The following is a 23,568-nucleotide window of genomic DNA, read 5'->3' on the forward strand; positions in this document are numbered from 1 at the left end:
CCTCAGAAAGTATAATAAGAGAGTATAATTGAGACGTTGTTTTTACCTTATGATACTTCAAATATGTGGATTGTGGCAGCATCTACTCCATTTCAATCTTTTAACAAGGATTGAAGTTTGTTATAGATGAATTTATAAATATTTTAAGAAGTATTCGCGTTTTCCTCTTGATATTTCACACGAATAGAACCAACATCATATGTTATCAGTATTGCAATATATTTGTTCGAAATGGATAACCCTGTATGTACATACATACATAAAATAGTGGTCCCTAGTTAATAGTATGGAAAAACCCTTTCTTACACAATTCAGTATAAAACTATGTCATAAAGCTGAGAATATTAGAGCGTTTCGGTTATTTAGACCTTTTTCATAAGCATTATTTTTCCTTCACCAAAGGGGAAATGCTACTCTTACAGTTAGGAAAACCCAAATATAATATCTACAAGATCTTTAGCCATCTCTTTATAGTTATATCTGACATTGTTTTTAGTTCTTACAGAAGAGAGATAATGATTATGACTTACAAATATAGTTTTTTTTATGTTTAGAAAGGGTATCGAATGATGAAACAAACTAGTAACTTCAGTTAAAATCATTAACCTGTCACAGATGCCCAGCTACAAAATGCCATTAAGGCTAGTCAAGCTGGCAGAAAGAGACAGACAATGAGAGAGAGAGAGAGTGAAAGAGAGAGAGCTCAGAAGAACAACGACAACATTTCGATAAGAGCGATACCGCATTTCACTTCCCCTCTTTGGCTGCTAAACCGCTTATCCCTCCCCCCGTCTAACCGCTCGACATTCATTTTTTTGAAGAAGTGCTCGATTCTCAGCTGTGGCTGTTGCTGTTGCTGTTGTTGGGGGGGGTTTGCCGCTAACGCCTCTGCCTCAGTCATGGCCTGGCCCCTCCCCCCATCTCCCCGACCAGGTCGTTGGGGCCGCAACGTTGCTTCAATATCAAAATTCAGTGCGAAAGCGAACGACAACGCGAACGGGCGGCAGCGGAGCACTGCGCGAGCTTTCACATTTTCCACGCATTTCAGTTTCTTCTTTTTACGTTTCGTTGTATTATTATTTTTTTTTTTTTGGTTTTTGGTTTTTTGTTTGTGTGTTTTGTGTGTGTGTGTGCGTGTGTGTGTGTTCGCAATCTGTAAAATAAAAAAAACAGCACACTACAGCAAAAGCAAAAGCAGAAACACAAGAGGAAAAATACAACAAAATTTATCAACAAATAAAAGCTATTTGTGTTAATGTTTATAAATTGCCACAAGTTAGTTGGTTAAACGTTAACAGCGAAATAAAAGTGGCAAAACAACAACAACAACAATACAGTTACCAAAAAGTAACGGCCATCGGCGGCAAACAGTTTGCCGATTTGGCCAACTGGTGGGGGGCCGGGAGGGAGCTGCAGAGATCCAAGTGACATCATAAAGCATAAGTGACGGAAATTGTTGGCGGATTTTGTCGTTGTTGTTGCTATTGCCGTGTGTGTGTGCGTGTGTCGTGGCCAAAAATAAATGCAAAAAACAAAAAAAATAAAAATAAAAAGAAAGAAATAGCAAAAACAATTGACAAAGGCAAAGGTAGAGACTCAGAAAGGCAGAGAGCCAGAGCAGGCAGCGGCAGCGGCAGCGACTAGCAACAATTTTTAATACCAAAAGGCCCAACGGGCGGTAAACTCACCTAACAAAGTAAGCAGCAGAGAGTGAGTGAGAGTGAGAGAGAAGGAGAGTCAGCCGTTTGGGCCATAAAGCCCATAAGGGGCCAATGTCAACAGGGGGAGGGGAAGAGCAAGAGCAAGAGCAAGAGGAAGGGGAAGCTGTCAGTCAATATATGTACATTCATTTATGTGGAGAATCAGCTGTTGGCCAAAAAGTAAAGATCTCATTTTACAGGGTGAATTTAAAATAGAAAACAAACCAATTGAAACTAGTCTATGCCAATTGAATTGGAATGTAGAGATATGTGATTTCATGTAGAGTATTCCCTAGTCGTTCATCTCTAGTTCGTTCTGATGAAGTATTTCTGTTGTTAAAGCTCAGCGCCAACTTCGCTTTAAATGACATTGAGAAGTGGATTCACTCACTCAAAATGGTAACACTTATGGCCCGCACTCTTCACCCTTGTCTCCATTTGCCCATTCTAAACAAATAAACAGATGAAGCGATTCTTCACTTAGAAAAAAAAAAGAGAGCAATTATATTGAACAATAGATCGGTTCAAATAGTTTGTTTGTCAAACTTCTATATTAAAATCTCTAGATTCTAAAAAAGGAGATATCTGTTTCTGTTTAACTGAATATTACGTATACGTCAGTTGGTGGAAAAGTAAAGAGAAAGAATCCCAAGTTCATTTAGGTTAATTCCATGATCTTTTCACTTTCTCTTCACCCTTCGATTTGCAAACTAAATTCAAATTTGTTTTTGAAAGTTATTAACAAAATATTACGTATACGTCAGTTGGTGCTAAGTAACAGGAATGAATCTTAAGTTCATTTGGGTTAATTCCAGTTGAGAGAATTGTTGACTCTCTTTCTTCATTCTTTATCTCACTCAAAATGCATTCATTATGTGTGTGTGTGTAAAAATAGCTTCAAAATTATCTCGTGCCCATTTCAGTGCCCTGTGGGAGGCGAAGATACTTCAATTAGTGATGCTGATGAGTAAAGTGTGATCCAATACAAAACAATAAAACAAAAACTAAACACAATGGATATAGTCAGTGAGGAAGTCAACGAAAATATGACCAAGTCTCAAGAACTAGAAGTGGAGGCAAAGCCAGAGCCAGAGATTGAGCCTGATCCTGATGCTGTTACGACTCAATCCACGGAGGAGGAGACAACTTTGCAACAATTAAAGGCCAAAAAGAACAAATCAAATCTATTTCTAATCAAGTCTTATAGTTTTATTGAAAGAGCTAATAACAATAATAATAATAATAATAATAATAGCAATACAAATAATAACGGCAATGGTCGGGGCGGATCTAAAGTGTCCAGTGTTAGTGTACCATCAGCGGATCTGTTGCAATCGCCCGATTTGCAACCGTTTGATAACATTGAGTCCATATTTTTGGCTCAGGCAACAGATAAAGATGACAAAGACAAGGGCTGGTCCAAAAAGAGGGCAGTGCGTCTGAAGAAGCCCAAGAAGGAGAAGCCACCAAAGCAGCCAAAGATTAAGTCTAAAACCAATGCCAAAGACAAGGCTGGAGGAAAAGCTAAGGGCGATTCAGCCGAGCCTGAAGAGAAGCTTCTACGGCGCAAGCAGCCAGTGTTTTTGCCCCTTCCCCTGCCGCTTACATCATCCAGCCGTCTGCATGAGTACGAGGAGATACTTGAGACAACTGCCACAAATGGCCATGGCTCGTTGCCGCGTCCCCAATCTCTGCCAGCCAAGGTGCACTTTGAGAATGCTGCAGCCACAATAACAACGACTACAACAACGGCGAATTCCAAAGAAACGGGGACAGTGAAACGTTCCAGTGCCAACATCAAGAGGGAGTCCTTCCTGCGACAGAGCCTGCAGTCCATACGACGTAGTTTCGGTTCAAACAAACATTCCCCCAAATTGGCCATGGCTCTGGAATCACCAGAATCACCCACAACTGATGCTGTCATCTGTTCCAGATCAAGTTCCTCGTCGGCAGCCTCCACTTCATCGGCCGTCTCTTGTTCCTCTTCGAGCGCCTCATCGTGGTCTTCGACATCGGCTGCCATTAACATTTTGTCCAAGGCTCCAGGGCATAATCGTCATCTGGATGAGATTATGCCCACTCCGGTGGTTCTATTGCTAAACGATGATTTGATGTTGCAACTGCAATTAGATGAAATCGATGGCGATGGCGGCGACACATTGAAAAGGTAAGTGGTCAGTCAGTCAGTCAAACAGTCAGTTGGCTTCCACATGGTCAAGTCTTAGCCAAGTATTTGCCAACTTGGCCCATTTAATATCCAACTAATTGATTGCCAATGCCAGGTTTTTGTGCTAGTCACGTGGCTTGCCTCGAGCTGCTGGCCACAAATTTCAATGAATTTGCCATATCATCAATTTTCATTACGATTCTTATACATACATACATATATGTTTGATTATTGCCAACTATGCTTTTAAGCCTTTAAAAAAGAGAACTAAAACCAAATTATGTAAAGGCATTACATAGGGAAATTTAGAATTTCTCTTTATGAAACTATAAAAATACTTACAAAAAAATATTGCTTGTAATTCAATTGAAATGCCATTTCGATGTTCGTTTGATTTCAAGATGGTTTAGAATTGCAAACTCACCCCCTCCCCCCTTCTCACTGCAGCATTTGACGCCTCTGTTTATCATTTATGGCCTTTCTTTGTCTCTGTTTTGGCTATTGACTCTGGTTTCCATGTGTGATATAATCGATTGGCATTACGCCCAAAGCAGCAGCAGCTATGACATTTGATTTGATACCTATAAAACGGCAATATCAGCAAAATATTGATAATAAGAATCGAAATATATATAAATATTATCATTATCAAGATCAAGAAGGTTTATACTTGGTTAATGCAATGGCATTTAAAATGATATCCAATTGCCTTGTCTTAGGTCAGTTTTCTATTTATATGCAATCATTGCAAAGTGCGTAGAGGCACCAAGTACCAAGTACAAGAGATAGACAAAGTAAGAGATTAAGTGTGCTTATTTATAGATGAAGATAAAGTTTGATATTTGGAGGGATGAAGCTATGATAAGGAATGTTTCCAGCTAAAGTTGAGATAGGCATAAACCATTGTGATGGCGTGTCATTCCCCTTCTCCCATTGCAGCCTCCATACGACATTTTCAACTGCTGTTGCATTAATGCAATCAGTGCAATTGCCTTGCGTTGTTGGGGTGGGGTGGGGAGGGGAGGGGAGGGGCCACCGTTATTCCATAGTACGATGCTCTTTATGAACGGGAATCTCTGTCTCATATTTGTTGTGTGTTGTGAAATATTTCGAGTGCATTTGCGCTTTGATTGAGACGGAACGGCGTGAAAACCAACCGTCCACCACCTAACCAGGCAAACCAACCAACCAACCACCCACCCACCCAACCATCGTCTCTCATCTATAATTTGCATCTGTTGCAATTTATACTCTTCATCTTCTCTTATTTTTACTTTAACTCAAATAGGTCAAATGTTTATTGCTTCAGGCATTTAAGATATTTAATAAGACTTCAAATTGAGTTGGAAAATCGTTTAGTTTATTAACAAAATGCTAGCATACTTTTTGGCGTTATAAACAACTAAAATCTTGTAATCACAATTGATTTCTGATCTGCTAATGAATCTAATGTGCCAAGTTATTCTGGTTATCTACAATGAATGAAACTAACTGAGAGATACAGAGAGAATGTTTGTGTGAGAATCAGATGAAGTTAATTTACAACAAAAAGTTGTCATACTAAATCTTATTCAGATTAAAAATACACCAACAAATTCATATTTCAATCATTTATATATGTGTGTGTGTGTGTACATGATGTTTACGTGCTTGATAGTGAGATTACGCTGAAGCCAAACGAGCCGCGAATGTGCAAACACACTTCATATTCAATTGATTCAATATATATCCCTCTCTCTCTCTCTCTCTCTCTCTCACACACTATCTCTATCTCTTAACCTATGTGAATAGTTATCAGTTTCGATGTGTAGATACTTTGACTCGGTCCCCGGCTTGAGTCTCAGCTCAGACGATGACGATGATGATGATCATGATGTTGTTGATGATGTCGGATGTCGTTGAGGCTTCTGCCTCGGCCTGGTCTTGTCATTCGAATGGATTTCTATAATTTAACCTACAACCGAGTCGACTAGCTTCAATTCTCGTTGAACGTGTGCATATATTTCAGTCGGTTTCTACCGATCTGTCGGGTTACTTCTTACTTATAAATTGTGAAACTTACTGATGTATATATAAATAATTCGTTTGTTTTTATTTACTTTCTGTTGTTCATTTTTCGTCTATACATTGTTGAAGTGAGTAACAAGTTTTGGTTTATAATATATATATATATATATATACATTTTATAGTGCCTAAAAATTTGAATGACATTGCAAGAAAATGTGTGTAAATTTTATATGAATTAGAATTTAGAAAAATGTCTGAGGTATATATAATTTTCAGTTTTTGGATATGCCAGAAGGATCAGGAATATACATACATACGTCAAATAACTAAAAAAGAACTAGAAGGTTAATTTGACTATTTAAGATGTGTAGTTAAATATGGGATTCGGTTCTTAACATCATGTAGTTATATACCATTTTACATTAATATTTCATCAAAATTTACATAGACAAAAAATACATGCCATTGCTACATCATCTAAATGGAAATTTTTCGTATAATATAATGAGTCATTAATTGTTTTAAAACTTTTATCATAAAACTAAAAAACAAAAATTATTGTCACATAGCCATGACTTGGTATTTTTTTTTGGTTTTTTAACAATTTGTTTTTCTGTTCATTATTCTAATTGCAGGTATGAATCATACGATTTTTTTCGATATGCTCGATTAAACCATAGAATAATTTAGGTGTGTAGGTAAAATTTGAGATATGATTATCAAAGATATTATACTACGATTCGAGCAAGGGCAATTAATGTTTTATGTGTAGATATGAGAAGTATTAATCTAGCAAACTGGTTCAACACACGCTCAGATCGGGTCGAGGAGGCTTTAGGTACAAAAGAAACAGGAAAATCGTCGCTAAGTGACGAACAAAAAAAAAAAAGCAAAATAAACTAAATTGCCTTTAATTATATTAACTATAATAACGCAATTAAAATGGAGCACACTTGCACACACACACAAAGTAATGTGTGGTGCAAATATTAGTTTAAACAGTTAACAGATTCGTATTTCTTTTAAGCTAATGAAAATGTCATCTCATATGTACCTCTGATGTCAGATGGAATAACATTTATGAGATTCTTTCTTCTATTTGATTTTGTTTACTTTTTGGCATGAAATTTGTAAGCCAAACAAATTGTTTACCATCCACACCGTGTAATATATGCACACAATCTGTATACTTTATGTATATATATATATATATATATGCCAATATTATCATAAATGTTGTAGTTATAGTTCAGGTCAGAAGGCCGTTCAATAATTTACGATAGTGAACTTCAAAGCTGACGTAGACAACGAATGAAAAGCATTTGTATGTACATATGTACTTACATACATCAGAGTGAAAACTGAATGGTATATGATGTAAAGACGACTATGAGATATCCTGTAATACCTAATTTTCATTATCTGGGCATGGTTTTAAATGAATTGAATTGTCTTCTTAAGTAAAACATTTTATTCCTATTATGACCATGAATTCAAAGGGAAAACCTGGAGGATCTGGAGGAGTTTTAGTGAATTTTCAAAGTGTTTGGTCAATTTAGTTGAATTCTCAATAAAATATTATCTAGATCCGTCCATGTTTCTTATTTACATAGAAGAAGAATTCCAAATAATAATTTATATACATATATAGTAAAAGATCAAATGTTGCCCGCCTAAATTCAAAAAATAGCCGTTACATTGGCGTCTCTACTTTTTTTTGTCGTGTTATCTTATCTAAACAAAACAAAAACACAATTTCATGTACAAGTTTATCTTAGAAAATCAAATAATTTGAGTTATTGAAGCACCCTAATGCAAATATTTATAGATATGTATGTATGTACATACATTAAACCAATTTGTTGTCTCTTGACTTTTGTATTTGAGTTTTGCATACGAGAAATTGCAAAAGACATTTCATTTGCATAGTTACATATGGCAAGGGATGTATATATATATACATATATATATTTATGTATATATATTTGGCTATCTAAAATCGTTTTCAGGCAAACAAATGGCAAATTACTTTCAGTTTTGTTTTTGATTTTTTTGCCTTACTCTTTCTATAAGTTTCATTATAATGACAAGTGCCATAATGTGCTGACAATAAATAAATCTATAAATAAGTAATTTTATTAATTAAAAAACTTGGGATTGTTTTTTTTTAAATGCTCTTTAGTTGGGCATATGAGTGTATATTATAGTCGTTTCAGCTGTTATTTATCTCGGGCTATCTGATGTTTATTTTTTTATATATAGTTGATTTAAGCGATATCGGCTGCTTTTGCATTCAGTGTGTACGAGGGTAGAACAAAAAATATTGAAACATACACAATTTCCTTGCTCACTTTATCAAACAGCGCTCGTTTAGTGTGTGTGTGTATGTGTGTGTTGTGGTCTGTCGTAAACACCTACACATACATTTTTGCCCTATCAAGTAAATAATTCTTTCCATAGTTTAACCATTCCAAGTCCCGTTCGTCGTCATCATTAATAAACAAATTTAGTTGCTAATAGTTAGTTCATGCAATTTGCATTTTCCCCTATCTTCACATTTTCATTTTGTTTCGTTTTCTGTGGGTTGACGTCAAGCAGAAAATTGTTTTCATTACAAAATGTCTTAATCGACATTTTCGAGAAAAACTATTAAACATTTTCAACGAAATTCAAATAAATGAAAAATTTCTTTCAACCATGTGTCATCAATTTTGGCAATGCCTCCGAAAAGAAAGAATTTCCCAGAAAATCTCTAGCCAATGAAGTGAAATGATATATCCTTTAAGACCTGTCAAGTTTGTGGAATATTAGGTAGATTTATAGCTCATATAGGATGAAGAGAGTTGGAAAAGTGTAAAGTCAAGTGTCCATTGTTGGTTCAACATAATTTCTTTAATCTTTAAAACAAAACTTTGGTAGCATAGTGTCATAAACTTCCGTAGGGGTTAGTGCGAATGTGAAGTGAAGGGATATTGCATATTTTGAAGGCATTTCCTTGTATTGCGTGCCGACACACACCCACACACACACACGCACGCACACTCAGCGAGTGTGACAATGTTCGAGGGTTGTTTTTTTTTAAAAGCTTCCAGTCAAAAGTTGAAAATGTCTAAGTGGCATGTGGGTTGGCGGGGATAGCGTTGAGGGACCGTACGTTAATTTAGTAATTTGATTTTCTTCTCGAGGAACTGTAAAATAATTAAGTTAGATTTAACAGAAAGTACACACAAAACAGTTGAAATGAAATTCTAATTCTGATATAGCAGATTGATTCGGTTCGGATAGGATGGAGAAACAGATGAAATACTTCTAATTCTTTTCTGCATACCGATCTATTTGATTCTATTACTCAGCAGATGGAGCCGGCGCTGGTGGTTGCCGTCTACGTTGTGGATCCGTTGCTTCATAAAAGAACATAGTGCCCGATGTACCCGATGACATAATGGGTTTCTTTTCCATCGACTTGCCCATCTGCATGAGCAGCTCATCGATGCGTTCCGTTTTCAATTTAATGATATTCTCCATGTGGGCCAAACGCTGTTGATAGGCATCGATGATCACATCCTTGGCCTGGCCATCGCGTGCCATTTTCTCGTACAGGGAATACAATATCATTTTCTGTGGCACCTGAACAATGCCATCGCCCACCTGTTTGTTAATGATCACAGTTTTCACCTCGTCGTTCTCCTCCCAGGTTTGCTCGCGCCGCATATTGGCATTCCGTTCCTCGGCCAAACGTTGACGTTTCTCCAATCGTATTATCTCATGCATAAGGACTTCAGCCGCCCCGGGCACACCATTGGCCAGCATTTCCATTAGATCGCGGCTCAAAGTCAAATTGAACTTAGCCAGCACCTTGAAATTAAATGTCTCCCAATTGATTATCTTCAGGTGGACACTGTTCTTCTTGGGGTAATTATACAGATCGACTATGCGGGGATGGGCCCGTTTCAAGAGCTCGGCCAGTGGCATCACATCCGAGAAATCGCGACGCAATTTCTGTATATTGATATTGTTCTCCTTGAGCCACTTGTGAACCTCTTCCACCTCTTCGACAGTTAGATTCTTACGACTTATGGTATGCATAGTTTCGGTATATTCGTCTGTTGGTGGGTTTGGAGGTTTCTTGACTCTGGCAGTATCCCAGCTCTCGATTCGAGAAACAGTCGAATTATTGTAGAAAATGTACGATATTTTGTTGTTTTTTTTTTTTTTGTAAGTGTATTTTGAGCATTTACCAAAAATTGGAAATGACTTACTAAGTTCTAAGAAAAGTCCATATATCTATGTATACTAATTGAAAATTTTTTAATCCAAAAGCCAAAGCTTACTACAAAAAATGTTTCAAGATCTCTAACAGAGTTTTGTTTAGTAGTGACATCTCCTTATATTGAATCTAATGGGTCAAACGACGACAAAAATCGTGAAATATTTCAAAAATGTATTGGTTTATCTTCAAGTTCGAATAAAGTCTTTCAATCTGCTTCAAGCATCTTAAGAACTGAATTTTAATAACTGATAATAACTACAACTAACTGTTAATAACTATCAATTGCATTAAGATACTTTCCCTCATGTAGCATTCTTCTTTTGAAATATTTTCTGACCAATCAACTTGATTCCCATTTATTCTTTGGAACTTCAAACTTGGCTTTAAAGATAAACAATATTAGATGTCTAGATGTTTGAGTATAAGTCTATTTTTATTGCAAAATGATCGATATTCGTTAACATCAAGGTGATTCTATTGGTTTGAAACTCGTATATCTGGTTGATCTACCCAGTCAGATATAGTACTTAAAAATTTGATGGCAATTGCGAATAGATCGTATTGTCAGAGAAGAGGAAAGAATTGGGTCAATAGCGATCGCTTAGGGTTCGGATCGAGGATAACGATGATGAAGTAGGTGTGATCGACGATGATGTGACTACTGCTTGCTTGGCCTGTGGTATGTTGGGGCGCTGTTGCAACACAGATCCATTGCTCCTCCTGGACTGGTTCTGCAGTAAATTGACACGTTGCTGCAGCTCTTCTATATGCTCCGCCTTCAGTTGCAGCATGCTCTCCAGATGGGCATTCCTCTGAAGGTAGCGGGCAATCTTAATGCTTTTTTGTTGCAAGTTGTCGGCGGCCTGCTCATAGACAGAATATAGAACCATTTTTTGGGGTAGGTCACATATAAGATCACCTATCTGTTTGCGCACGTTCACCACGACGATGTCCTTGTCCTCGACCATGGATCTCTTGTGTGATAGCATCGATGTGGCTCGCTGCTTTCCCACGCCTCCAGCAGCAGCAGCAGCAGCAGCCTTACGGGGCTTCACACTAGATGCAGCACTTTCAATGGGAACCAAAGTGGGTGAGCCTCCTGGCCGTATAATAGAAGTAGTTGGCGACGAGCGTTTTGTAGCAGCCCCAGCCACCTCACTGGCATGGCTCTTATTCCCATCATTCCACTTCTTGTAGTCGTCATCGTCGTCGTAGTCCTCATCATTCTGGCTAGAGTCCGAATCTTGTTCCGCTTGCCGTCGATGATACTGATTGGCCTGATGAGCAATCATAATATTATGCAGCAATAGATCTATGGCACCGGGAACACAGCGGGCCACACGATCCATCTCTTCCCGTGTCACTCGCAATCCCAGCTTGACCAATACCCGCTTGCTGAAAAGATCCCAATTGGAGAGTTTGCTCTGCACACTATTCCTGGGTGGATAGAAGTTGACATCAACCAGTTCGGGGTAATAACGGGAGAGTAGTCTGGCCAAAGGCACTACATCGGTGAAGGATCGTCGCAATTTCGCTGGATTGATGTTATTCTCCTGTAGCCATTGATTCAGTTCATATTGCTCCACAGAGGTGAGCGATGTCTTCTTTGGCAATCTCGGCATGTCTTCTTCTCTTCAGAGTGTGGGGGTGGTGGGTCGGGGAGGGTTTAGGGTAACTAATTGTCAAAACAAGGTTAATAGCCAAAAAAAAAACTGTTTTTACAAAAATTCCTTTATCTAATTTAATATAAATTTACTTCTTTTTTTTTGTGTTACATTTATAAAACAGTTTGGGTAAGATTTTTGAACTAATGATTTTTACATGCTTTGAAAGTATCTGCCTAGTTTTATATGAACAAATTGTTTACGAAGTGAAAACAAAAGGTGATATGATGACAAAAAAAAGTGTATAGAATCGATAGACATTTACAAAGGGATTATCGAGATTTTGTGGAAAGAGTTTTGCCCCAGGAACAAAGATTCAAAAAACAAAAGGAGAACTCCGCAAGAAACCCTTAAGTTGACTCAAAAACCCTTTGAACAGATATTTGAAGTAGATTTTGAAATACGACAAATTTTAATTAATTAAATATACAATTCATTTCAATCCGTATTGGCATTTTGACAACGGGCAATCATTACGCTGAACAGCAACAAATCTGCGGAGCCGGGGACACAGCGGGCCACACGACCCATCTCATTCCGTGTCAGACGCACACCCATTTTGTTCAGAACGCGCTCCTTGAAGAGCTTCCAATTGGCCAGCTTGCTCTGCACACTATTCCTGGGCGGATAGTAATTCACGTCGATCAGCTCGGGATAGTAGCGCGAGAGGAGACGCGCCAGGGGCATGACATCGGTGAAGGTGCGACGTATTGTGGTCGGATTGATGTTGTGCTCCTGCAGCCATTGATTCAGCTCGTATTGCTCCAGTGAAGTTAGCGATGTCTTTTTCGTTGCCTTTGGCATGATTGATACAACTCGATTGCAAAATAAGAAGAAAACCAAAGAATAATGAAAGCCAAATATTTTTTTTTTTATTAGAGAATTCTCTGATTTAGATTTTGAATTTCTATTTCAAATTCTTTTCCCTAGTTTTTTGTACATATTTAAAGACAAATATTCAACGAAATGCTTTGAAACGATTGGAAAAGTAAGCTAGATTATGATAATGTCATCTGATTACCATAATAAATAGCAAGATTTTAAAATTGATAAATGAGGTAAATATTTCTAAATCAACTTTTATACAGAGAGAATTATAGTATTCGATTCCAAGTATTATAGTCCATGATTGTTGTGACTCACTTTCAGTTCGAACTATATTTGATATATAATCTTATCATTGAAAATATGTAACAAACAGTCATGAAAATTAATCGATTAGAATTGAATGTTGTTAATTTTTGATTGCATCAGACAACTTTTCCATTTACTTAAAGGGGAAATATTCAATTAAATAGTAAAGGAAATTTATCAAGTTTTTCTGAGAAAAAAAAACTAAAAACGTATTAAAAATTTTAAATTAGAAAAAAAGAACTTTTTCTTATATTCTGTTTGGAATCGTTTGTTTATTATTTTGATATACATGATCTTGACACACTATTATGAATAACAACAACAAAAAGCAACATTTTCATATTTATTTCAATGGCTGGATAAGTGTTTAATTAAAAGTTTGCAATGTTTAATTAATTTGCCGACTGGACTGAACGCAAGATTTGGGTATACGGGGTGAGGGGGGGAATTGTGTGGCAGCAATAATAAATAAAAAGGCAGGCGGCATAGCCAATAGACTAATTATGTCGCATGCAAACATGAAAGGTCTGTTTAATTAAAGTGGATATTTGATGCTTTGTTTGTGTCACACACACATATCAATAGCCCTTTCCATTCATCTATCAACATATTTGTTTCAAATTTCAACTGAACAGCCTAAAAGTAGACCACACTTTTGTTTCAAATTCTTATTTCAATGTTACTCATACGCCGCATTGACTTTTTCCTGTTCTCTCTCTCTCTTTCTCTATTTTTAATTGCAGATCAACAAGCAGTGTTAGCGCCATTGCCACAGGCAATGCTGGCATCGAAGAGCTTTCGTCGAGCGTTAACGGCCTGGCATTATCGCATAATGGAGCAGCATCTGCATCTGAAATTGCCCCACTAAACGAGAAACAGCAACAGAATCAGAAGCAACGCCAACAGCAATATAGTCAACAACATAGCCTACAAGAAACAACTGCTCCTGCAACAAAGAAAGACAAAGGTGACAGGTAAGTTGGCACGCACAAAGTGGGCATTATTTTTTCCTTTTCTTTTTGTTTTGTTTTTGTTGTGAATGGTGGCATTAGACATTGATCCTCGATTTTCGATTACTGCTGACATTCATTAGGGCAAACAATAGCGATTCTATTGAGCCCGGAACACTGCGTGCCACACGATCCATCTCATCCCGTGTCATAGGAACTCCCAATTTGCTTAACACACGCCTATTGAATTGCTCCCAGTTCTCCAGTTTGCTGTGCACACTATTACGGGGCGGATAAAAACTAATATCCACCAGTTCGGGATAGTAGCGTGAGAGTAGACGTGCCAGGGGCAGTACATCGGAGAAAGTGCGTCGCAATTTGGCCGGATTAACACCGTTCTGTATTAGCCACTGATTCAGTTCATATTCCTTGATGGTAGTCAGCAAAGATTTCTCGCATGTTTCTGCCTTCAGACTTGACATGATTTGTGATGGTGTTGGTGTTGGAGGGAGAGTACGTGAAAATTTATAAAGCTACAGATTCCGAAACTTCTACCAAAACATTTATAAAAAAAAAAAAAAACAACAACTTTTTAACCTTCTCTTTTATGTTTTCCTCTCCTTCGTATAACCAGAAGGTAAAAATTTTATTGTAGAAAATTTGGTTGGTTTTTGTTGTTTTTTTTTTTTTTTTTTTTTGTTTTGGTTTAGAAACGGTTTTATCCCTACAAAATCTAAAACAAACTGAATTCAAAGCCTTTGAAATGTTGAGACAAATTGAGAAATGGCCTACTTATTTATATGCCCATGATTGACAAGATCAATCAGCTTATCGGAAATCCAAGATAGTCCATCAAGTTCCAGATGGTCAGCCGATTGAATGAGAGATTAGCCAGACACACTCATTGCCTGGATCGGTGCGGGGTATTTGACGCTTTTAGCGATATGAATGCTTTGCCTTTTATATATGTATTCGTTAACTTTGTTGACCAATATTGATAAAGATGTTTCGCGGAAAATCGACACATGATTGTTGTTGTTGTTGTAATTGCGATAGGCTGCGCAGGTGTTCAACCTGACCTTCTTGAAAAAGTATTCGTGAGCATTTATCTTGGCCCTAGCCTAGATATCGTTTTGCCATATTCTTCTATTTTGCCTTTTATTTTTCATTTATTCTATCATATAGAAAATTGCTACCACCTGTCCAATTCGAAGTGATTCCCATCAGTCGATTTGCTGTCATCCATCTCAATCTGCGGCACGTGCCGATGACACTTTACCCCCCACTACCCACTTGTCTATTAGGAGAATCATAGCCTCTTCTTGCATTTATGTACTCCGCAGACACACAGTGTTATCAGTCGCACTGATTCATAGCCAAAGAGAGTGTGAGTTGGGAATAGAAGGCGTGTGTCTATACTCTCTCACTCATACTACGCAAAACTATGGTTGACTCACAGGTGTGGAGTCAACAGGTGTCCGTTTTGGCAAACAGTAATGTATTTAATCTATGGCCCAAACAATTGTTAAACAATTTGATGATGACTTGATGAATCATATGTACAAATGATACAAATACACAAAAACAACTTTAGTCCAGGAGTAGCTAATGTCATATACATACACCCCGTGATCCCTTTATACCATAACATTTCTTCAATTTGGTTTTGTTTTCAAACAAAACTTGTCTTTTATAGCTTTCGATTGTGGGGGCTAATCTTTGTCACAGGATTGTTTTATGATTGAGTTAGTTAGATTGTTCCAAGGAAAAATTGTGTTTTTAATGGCTTAATGACTTTGCAATACTCTACCCAATGCTGCATAGCATCTATTTCTTTCTTTATCATCTTTGTTTCTCACTGGTTATCACTTTCAACGACTCTGCAATACTCTAACTAATCAATCTCTCTAGCTCTATTTGCATATACAGTAGATAAAGAAGAATCAAATAGATGCATCTAAAAATTCATACATTTCTTTCTTTGTTAATTTTTATTGTCTCTGTTTCTCTCTCTCCATCTCTTTCCCTACTTATCACTTTCTTTTCTTTATTGTTTCTTCTCTGTTGTCAACAATTTCCGTTTTGTGATTGACATCTTTTCGCAATTTAGAAATATTGTATTGCTTATTTCATTATCATGTAGAGAAAAATGTTAAGCAACCCAGTGGGAAAAAAAAGAGAGAGGAATAATCAGACACTTTAAACAACTTTTCAACTTATTTCATTGCCAAGTAGGATCAAGAAAGTTAAGTAAATGAATTATAACTGAAATATCTAAGGACATTTCTTTCGAAAGTTCTTGTCTCTAATAATATAGACAAAAAAATGGTTAAGAAACTTGAAAAGTGAGATAAAGATACAAAAATTTGTGAGTTTTAAGTCCTTTTTTGGCCAAGTAGCTTTAGTTAATAAATTATATATGAAATATCTTTCGAAGTTTCTTTCTGAAAGTCATATCTCCTTTCAGGGTTTTCAAACACGATTCGTATTGAAATTGGAAAGGGTATTCAGACTTTGCTACGATTCAAATAAGCTCAGTTATCTGGTTACTGTCTGAATTCTATCTGCATAGATCATTTGTCTTTACTCTGATATGATAATCGAATAGTTTAAAGTCTTTGAAATGTTTGAATGAAGATAAATGTTTAGCTATTGGCAGTGATAACAAATCTAGTTTGATTCTAAAACCATATCTTGACGTTAAGCATAGCCAACTACCCACCTACACACAGAAACACACATACATACATACATATGTACATATGTGTGAATGTCGATAGATATGCAAGTGTATACGAATTGTTTGGTTATTACCGCTCATCGGCAGCAGCAGCAGCAACGTCAACATCGACAACGACGTCGACGCTCTGCTCCACTCTGCACTTGTTTCTCTGCCCGTGTCAACGCAGGCGATCCAAAAACCACAAACTCAACACACGCTAACGTCGACGCAATCGAACAGTAAACGCGGGACGCTGGCTGAGTAAGGAACGACAAATAAAGAATAGAAAACAAAAAAAAAAGTAATAAAAACAAAAGTGAAGAGAAATAACGTATTACCGTTAGACAGGCGGCAAAATCGTAATTGTTGTTGGTGTTCTTGCCATCGCTGTGTGTGCCAATGTAACTGCTCCTCGAGAGTTGCTTTTACCGTTACAAGAACTTAAAGAAAAAAAAACACCTTCAAGTATTGGGGACACAATGCATGTCTCCGGTAGCCCTGAAAAACGCAATTCCGGGCGTAATGCCAGTAATCGGCTTAGCGTATACTTCGAGCAGGATCTGATCGATGGGAATGAGTCGGTGGAGCAAGCGAATACAGAGGATGACTCCTTTAATGCCAGCCTGGAGCACTTGGATGACAATAACAATGACAGTCATGATGATGTGGATGTTGTGCATCGCCGGAAAAACTCCCGGCCACACATACGAAACAGTAACCGTTCACGTGAGCGGAACTTCGTGATCATGGCCAGCGGTGCAGTGGTCGGTGGTGCACGAACTGTGGCCAGGAAATTTAAGCGAATCTCATTAATTGAATCTGGGAAAGGAGCAGATCGAACGGCGCACTATCAGAATGGCGAAGAAGCAGAGGAACGTTTGGAAGCAAGTGTCAAATTGAAGCACCATTATAATTCGACACCGTAAGTAATGGAATGGAGTCCACCTAACCTCTCATCGCTCGTCGGTGCTATCAAAATTGGCTTCTTGGTAATACAAATAAACGTACTGTTTAGGGTAGGCCACCAACAAAACCACCACCTGCCCAGCCCACCTGTCTGTTGACGCCCCATTAGATCAATAGCCAGCTGATAACTTTGTTCCGTCAGCAGTTGACTTTGTCGTCGTTTTCAGGTGGAAAAGGGGGAGCCTTTAAAATAAGGGTACTTATATTCAAGTGCCACCCATGATTAGATTATTTAAATGTGTGTACACTGGCACGAGAAAGAACGGCAAATGAAGAATTTCTCACAGTGTATACGTTTTGTTTTTTGGGTGGCATCTTTTGGCACTGCCCTAGGCACACATTGCCCTTTCCCACTCTCTCTCCGGATACTTTGACGGTGGCTGTGCCTCTTTTTTATTGACAGTCTGATTCACACCCAATTCTTGGTAATAGATAAACAATAGGTTATCTGGCTAATTGCTGCTCTATTCTGCAGATCACTTAAAACACATTGATTACAAAATGACACACACCCACACACTTACACCCACCCACACACACACACACACAATGGAATTCCATAAATCTCATTGTAAGCCATTCAATAAATAAATCGAAGATCATGTCAAAAATAATGTTCTATTGATAAGAAAGACTGTTTGACACGTCGCATTGAGTCATATTTAGCTACCCAAAAGAAAAACAACAACAACAACAATTTATTCGCCACCGGTTTGGCTCTATCTTTGAAATTTAACAATCCTTAATGTTCAATTGTTTCATTATTTAATTGTAGCAGTTTCCCTCCCCACCTGTTTGCCTATTGATATCATAAAGTGATATGGTCTATACTATAGCCCAACCACCTGGCTAGGGCAATTCTAATAGCAATTCTCATGCTGATTAAATAAATATGTACCAGAAAATGTATATATATTTTCTATGGGAATACTTCTTCAACTTTGATCTTTATTATATTTATGAGGAAATCTAGATTTATTAGTTTTAAGCAATTACTAAACCATTTACATTTGAATCTAAAAAATCAAGTACAAAAACTGATTGAACTTATTTGTATCTAAAAGTTCTTCTGTGTAGAAAACTCCATCAATTTTTCGAGAATCAAAACATATATTTTTGGCCTATGATGTTTATTTTTTGACTTAATTGAAATCGTTTTGTTATCATTCTGCTGAAATGCTTTGTCCATGGTTCAAGTCCATGAGTTATCTTGGATTTACATTCGTTTATTGCAGAATTGCGAATGCCGATGAGTTTGTGTGGGAAACCTCACCTTTCATCATGACAGCCATAGAAAATTATTTAGTTCTGTTATCAATCGGGGGGAAATCTATTGGCATATAATCATGACCTACAGCGTTGGCCGAAATGGCAGAAAAAATGATGAAATCCACTCATAAATGCTCGCATAATCATCATAATCGACATCGATCGTTTAAGTCTTGCAGTTAATATCAAATTTCCATTTCCCATTTCCTGTCATTCGTTGCAGATCCTTGAGGCACAGCTATTCCAGCTCACTTAGTCCCCTGAACCAATTGCAGACGAGTGGCAGTGTGCGCAGTTTGGGAAGCAGTCCCAGCCCTAGTCCCAGTCCGAGGAGCAGTCACAGTCGGAGTAGCGGTTCGGCAGCCGGAACCGGCTGCAACTACACCGGCAACACGGCCAAACAGCATGAGCAGCAATCGGCAGCGGCAGTGGCACCAGGCGTTGCACAGTCAACATCTGCTGCCGCTGCCGCCGCCGCTGCTGCTGCTGCGGCAAGTGGCAATGCCTCGACAACTTCGAATGGGGCAACTGCCGTGGGCTCTGCTTCCACTGAGAAGGACAAAGACAAGGATAAGGATAAGGAAAAAGAGAAGAAACGCAAAGAAGTGTCCAGTTCGCGGGTTAAAAAGTTTCATCGACATTTCACCCAGGTCTCAAAGGATGAAAAACTAATCAATTGTAAGTCATAATGAAAACCCTTAAATCTTCACATTCCTTATATCATCTTTTGACAGACTTCTCATGCGCTCTGGTCAGTGACATTTTGCTGCAGGGTCATCTCTATATAACTGATCAGCACTTTGCCTTCTATTCGAATGTTTTCGGTTATGTGACTAAGGTAAGAACACAATTTTAAAGCTTATACTAAATACTAAATAGTTTTTGTTTACAGGTTGTTATACCCACAACTTCAGTGACGAAAATTTCCAAGGAGAAAATGGCCAAAATTATACCAAATGCCGTGGGAGTGGCCACAGTGGATGAGCGTCATGTTTTTGGCAGTTTTATTAGTCGGGAGTCGGCGTTCCGTTTGATGTGTACTGTGTGCCCGCAGCTGGCTGCCGGTGCGGAGATTCTACCCAAACCGTTGCCTGTGGATACCGAGATGCCTGAAGAGTTCTTCAATGAAGATGATAGTAGCTGCTCCATCAGTGGCAATGAGAGTCCTCCCCAACTGGTATTGGATAAGGGAACGGATAAATTGCAGCCAATTGTAGATCCACCATTACTAAGGCAGCGCATTGGCAATGCCGAGCCAATGCCACCAAGACATTCCGGTAAGTGTCAGAGACTCTAAGAGAGCCAATGAATTGGAGATCTAATTTTGGTATTTGGTATGGTCCAACAGATATGCCGGGAAAGAAATTGCACAGTCTGGATGTGAGTGGAACTGGTTCGGTAGTAATACGTAGCTCTGCTCCACCTATTGTTCACTATGAAGAGCAGAAGCAACAGTTGCACTCTAGCCGCTTGTCCTCCGCATCTACATCGACATCCAATTCCGCCAATGTCTCGGCTTCGTCCACCGGCCCACCGTCCAGCTCATCGTCCCCCATAACTGTGGTGGGTGTAGGTCCGCCGCCATCGCCACTACCAGCATCCTTGCCATCTGGGCCAATTGGTGGTGCAGCATCTTCATCTCGATTCCTGGGTGGCAGATTTGGTGGCCTTATACAAGCGGCACGTTCCCGTTTACCGGTGCCTTCGCTGACCGAACTGCATGTCCTCTATCTGGGCATCATGTTGTCCATCATGTTGGCCCTTTTCTCTGCATTTCTGCTCTATCGCATTCTAGATATCGAGGCAAAAACGAGTCTATATCACACACCAATCGATTTCAATTGGGTAAGTCATTAAAGAGATCATCTGAAGTATTTATACTGAGTTGACGATCTTACAGCACAACGCCGGCAATGACGAGGATATCTTTGCCGAGGCATTGCGTTGGCAAAAGGAACTACAAGCCAAGAGCACAGCAGAAGCTCAGCATATTCTGTCCAAAAATCTGGAACAAATAACTAAGGTAAGTCTCTCTCTCTATCTCCCTATCTCTCTCCCTGCCCATGTTAACCCGTTTGGGGTTATTAAGAAGCAAACAATCAATCAATTCATTAAACGCTTTGCATAATCTTATCAAAAAAAAAAAAATTCAACTGGCTTGGCTAATCTTTGTTTTGATTTGCCATATGCCGCATTGCGCCATAAATTGAAAAATATCTAAAAACCTCAATGAAAATGACATCGGCCATCGACATCGATATCGCCAAACGGCACCAATACCCAACTCCATTTTTTCCTATCAGACATGGGCGTAGACCTAAAAAAAGAAAAGGATAATACTTTCAGATGAGCTATCTAGCTCAACTTTCAATTAAAGGAAAAATAAATAGATTGGTGACCCTGATGAAAGCTTCTGATTTGCGCTCTAACCTTTGTCGTTGCCCCCCTCGTTACGTCCATGCATCATTCATATCTAATGGTTTTTTTCTTGAAATTTTCTCATACTCATTAGGTACGTCGCAGTTTGGAAACACTCTCAATGCTGATCCATGATAGACGATCTGGGTATGGAGAGGAACAGGCAGCGGGCCAGTCCCAGCAGGATCTGGATCTGGATCAGGTTGTAACCGCAAGCGGCCAATCCCAAAGCGATAATAGTGACTGATTTTAAATGGCGTTTTTTCTCTATCTATATATATATACATATATATATACTACATATATACTATACTATACTATACTATACTATATATTATATATATGTATATTCGTAACATATTTAAGTCATTTTAGTTCAATTTGCAGCTTTATTCTCTACAATTAGTTGAAAGTTTTAGTCAAAGCTATATATGTATAAATGTATGCATACATATATAGATATATACAATCTTCCAAGACAAAACAACCAAAAAAAAAAAAAAAATTGCAAGTTTCTGAACAGCTTAATGAATTTAAAGTCAAGAATATTCAACTACTATTAGAATGAAAGTTAATGCAAAAAACAAAAACAACAATCGTTGATATCGATTATATACCTATATACATACATACATGAATTAGCCATATATTACTATATAATAGTTTTGTATGTTTTAAGTTTTAATGGTTTATGCAGCATTCTTAAACAAGTTTTATTTTCTAAAATGAATATGAAAGAAGTAAAACAAATGTAAACAAAAAATGATTTATAGTTTATTTTCGGCTAACATTTTGGTGACAGTCAAAAGATAATATATGTATTTGTAGATTTTAATTTCTTTTGTGTTAAATAATCCTGTGATATGCATTTATTTAAGTTGTCATTTCCCCTCTATAACTAATTTATGTAATAGTTACCTTTTTTTTTTTTTGTTTTTTTGCTTTTCTATTTGTTTGTGTGTCTTTAGATTAGATATATATACACATATATACGCCTATGTATATGTATATATGTATGTGGCTCAATACCAAATGCTAAGCTCTGATACTACCTATACTATATTTCTACTATATATACTATCTCTGTATGTGTATGCTCATTTAGTAAATTTACTAAAGCACGAATAGAATTACATTTAGATATATATATGTATATATATGTAAAACTACGAATTTGTTTAGTCTTTTTGTTGTTTTTTTTCGCCCCCTATATATACATATATATATATTTTTTTTTATTTAACCCATTTGCGTTAATTGAATATAAACTATGTAATTTTAGACTTACATTTAGAATTTATTCAAATGGTAAACTGTGTACGTTAATTACTATGCAAAGCAAAAACAATTTCCCCCATGTAATAATGAATGTGTGCGAAATGCGTAAATGATGTAAGTCCAAAATTTAAATATAATAATACTTACTACTTATACATATATAGAAATTTGAATCAATTAATTATCAAGTTTGTTTTTTGCTATCAATTTCAAATGAAACCATTGTAAGGCAAGTATTTCAACACTTAAACAATTTATATATATGTATAATTTAACTGATGAATTTCAATCTGCATGAATTTAAAATTTTTATGCCCTTGTAGAGAGTAAAGTTTAGGGAGGGAAACGTTTCCCCCAACCCCATTACCTATATACATATATTTTGGATTTTTACATCAGCTTGAGTTAGCTTGAGGTCTGTTCAAAAGAAGATTACAAAAAGTTGAGCAAAAAGAACCAGCAGACCATGCAATGGTTAAAACTAGTTGGGAATTGCAACAAAATGAGGGGAAAAAAGCTCACAAGTTAACCTAAAAGTTAAAAGTTCCTTTAACTGTTAGTTCTTTATGCAAAAACAAACTCATTAGCAAAAGTAAGAACCAATGTAAATGTTCATAGTACAGATTTTATTCATTATTCGAGGTATTCATTGTGTTCAATTTAGCTCAAAATAGTTCATCATCAAAAGCTTCGCTCCTTAGACCACCTGTCCTGCGGATGATATGAACCTTTCGCCGAAGACCAAAGTTTTGGTTACGACGTAGCCTCTGATTGCGTTGACGCCTCCTCCTCTGACGCCTTCTCCTATCACGGCGGAGGATCCTGCGACGACGCCGAATGTTTCTCCTCCTTCTTTCTGCCGGGGACAAAGTGGAGGCCGAGGGAGCTACGGTCGTTGATGGAGTCGTCTCAGCTGGAGAAGTTGGCGTTGTTGGACTAGTTGGTGGAGTGGTTGGTGTTGTGGGGCTAGTTGGAGGAGTGGTGGGTGTTGTTGGGCTGGTTGGAGGTGTGGTGGGTGTTGT

The 23,568-nt window shown here is 37.7% G+C and overlaps 3 protein-coding genes across 5 annotated transcripts in view; 1 reads left to right on the top strand and 2 right to left on the bottom strand.

The window, feature by feature from the left end:
- LOC137586612 (streptococcal hemagglutinin-like) overlaps nt 1–22,727 on the top strand; it is a 29,210-nt gene extending 6,483 nt beyond the window's left edge. The window contains exons 1-9 of one of the 3 annotated variants that reach the window (XM_068302712.1): nt 1,455–1,696; nt 2,624–3,867; nt 13,687–13,917; nt 19,074–19,528; nt 19,585–19,688; nt 19,743–20,127; nt 20,199–20,695; nt 20,751–20,873; nt 21,363–22,727. In XM_068302712.1, the coding sequence (XP_068158813.1) occupies nt 2,714–3,867; nt 13,687–13,917; nt 19,074–19,528; nt 19,585–19,688; nt 19,743–20,127; nt 20,199–20,695; nt 20,751–20,873; nt 21,363–21,515 (3,102 nt within the window). In that variant the 5' untranslated portion in view covers nt 1,455–1,696; nt 2,624–2,713 and the 3' untranslated portion in view covers nt 21,516–22,727. Of the gene's footprint in view, nt 1–1,454; nt 1,697–2,623; nt 3,868–13,686; nt 13,918–16,812; nt 17,538–19,073; nt 19,529–19,584; nt 19,689–19,742; nt 20,128–20,198; nt 20,696–20,750; nt 20,874–21,362 lie in introns of those variants that run through there. The other 2 variants (XM_068302713.1, XM_068302714.1) reach the window with 2 other exon arrangements.
- LOC137586963 (sperm flagellar protein 1-like) lies at nt 8,746–10,142 on the bottom strand. Its single transcript, XM_068303175.1, has 2 exons — nt 9,204–10,142; nt 8,746–9,063 (listed from the first exon to the last, which is right to left on the bottom strand). The coding sequence occupies exon 1, from the start codon at nt 9,959–9,961 to the stop codon at nt 9,221–9,223; it is 741 nt and encodes a 246-aa protein (XP_068159276.1). The 5' UTR covers nt 9,962–10,142; the 3' UTR covers nt 8,746–9,063; nt 9,204–9,220.
- On the bottom strand, nt 10,869–12,013 carry LOC137586930 (sperm flagellar protein 1-like). Its single transcript, XM_068303136.1, has 2 exons — nt 11,065–12,013; nt 10,869–11,008 (listed from the first exon to the last, which is right to left on the bottom strand). The coding sequence occupies exons 1-2, from the start codon at nt 11,765–11,767 to the stop codon at nt 10,977–10,979; spliced, it is 735 nt and encodes a 244-aa protein (XP_068159237.1). The 5' UTR covers nt 11,768–12,013; the 3' UTR covers nt 10,869–10,976.
- Nucleotides 22,728–23,568: the final 841 nt, after the last annotated feature.

The sequence above is a fragment of the Drosophila tropicalis genome, unplaced genomic scaffold (assembly GCF_018151085.1).
Source record: "Drosophila tropicalis isolate 14030-0801.00 unplaced genomic scaffold, ASM1815108v1 contig_158, whole genome shotgun sequence".
Lineage (NCBI taxonomy): Eukaryota > Metazoa > Arthropoda > Insecta > Diptera > Drosophilidae > Drosophila > Drosophila tropicalis.

Bases quoted from the DNA above. Each gene is read 5' to 3' on its own strand.
- LOC137586963 (XM_068303175.1), bottom strand. From the start codon at position 9,961: ATGCATACCATAAGTCGTAAGAATCTAACTGTCGAAGAGGTGGAAGAG.
- LOC137586930 (XM_068303136.1), bottom strand. From the start codon at position 11,767: ATGCCGAGATTGCCAAAGAAGACATCGCTCACCTCTGTGGAGCAATAT. The intron at 11,009-11,064 runs GTGATCTTATAT...GTCTATGAGCAG, and splicing joins GAACGTGCGCAAACAGATAG to GCCGCCGACAACTTGCAACA.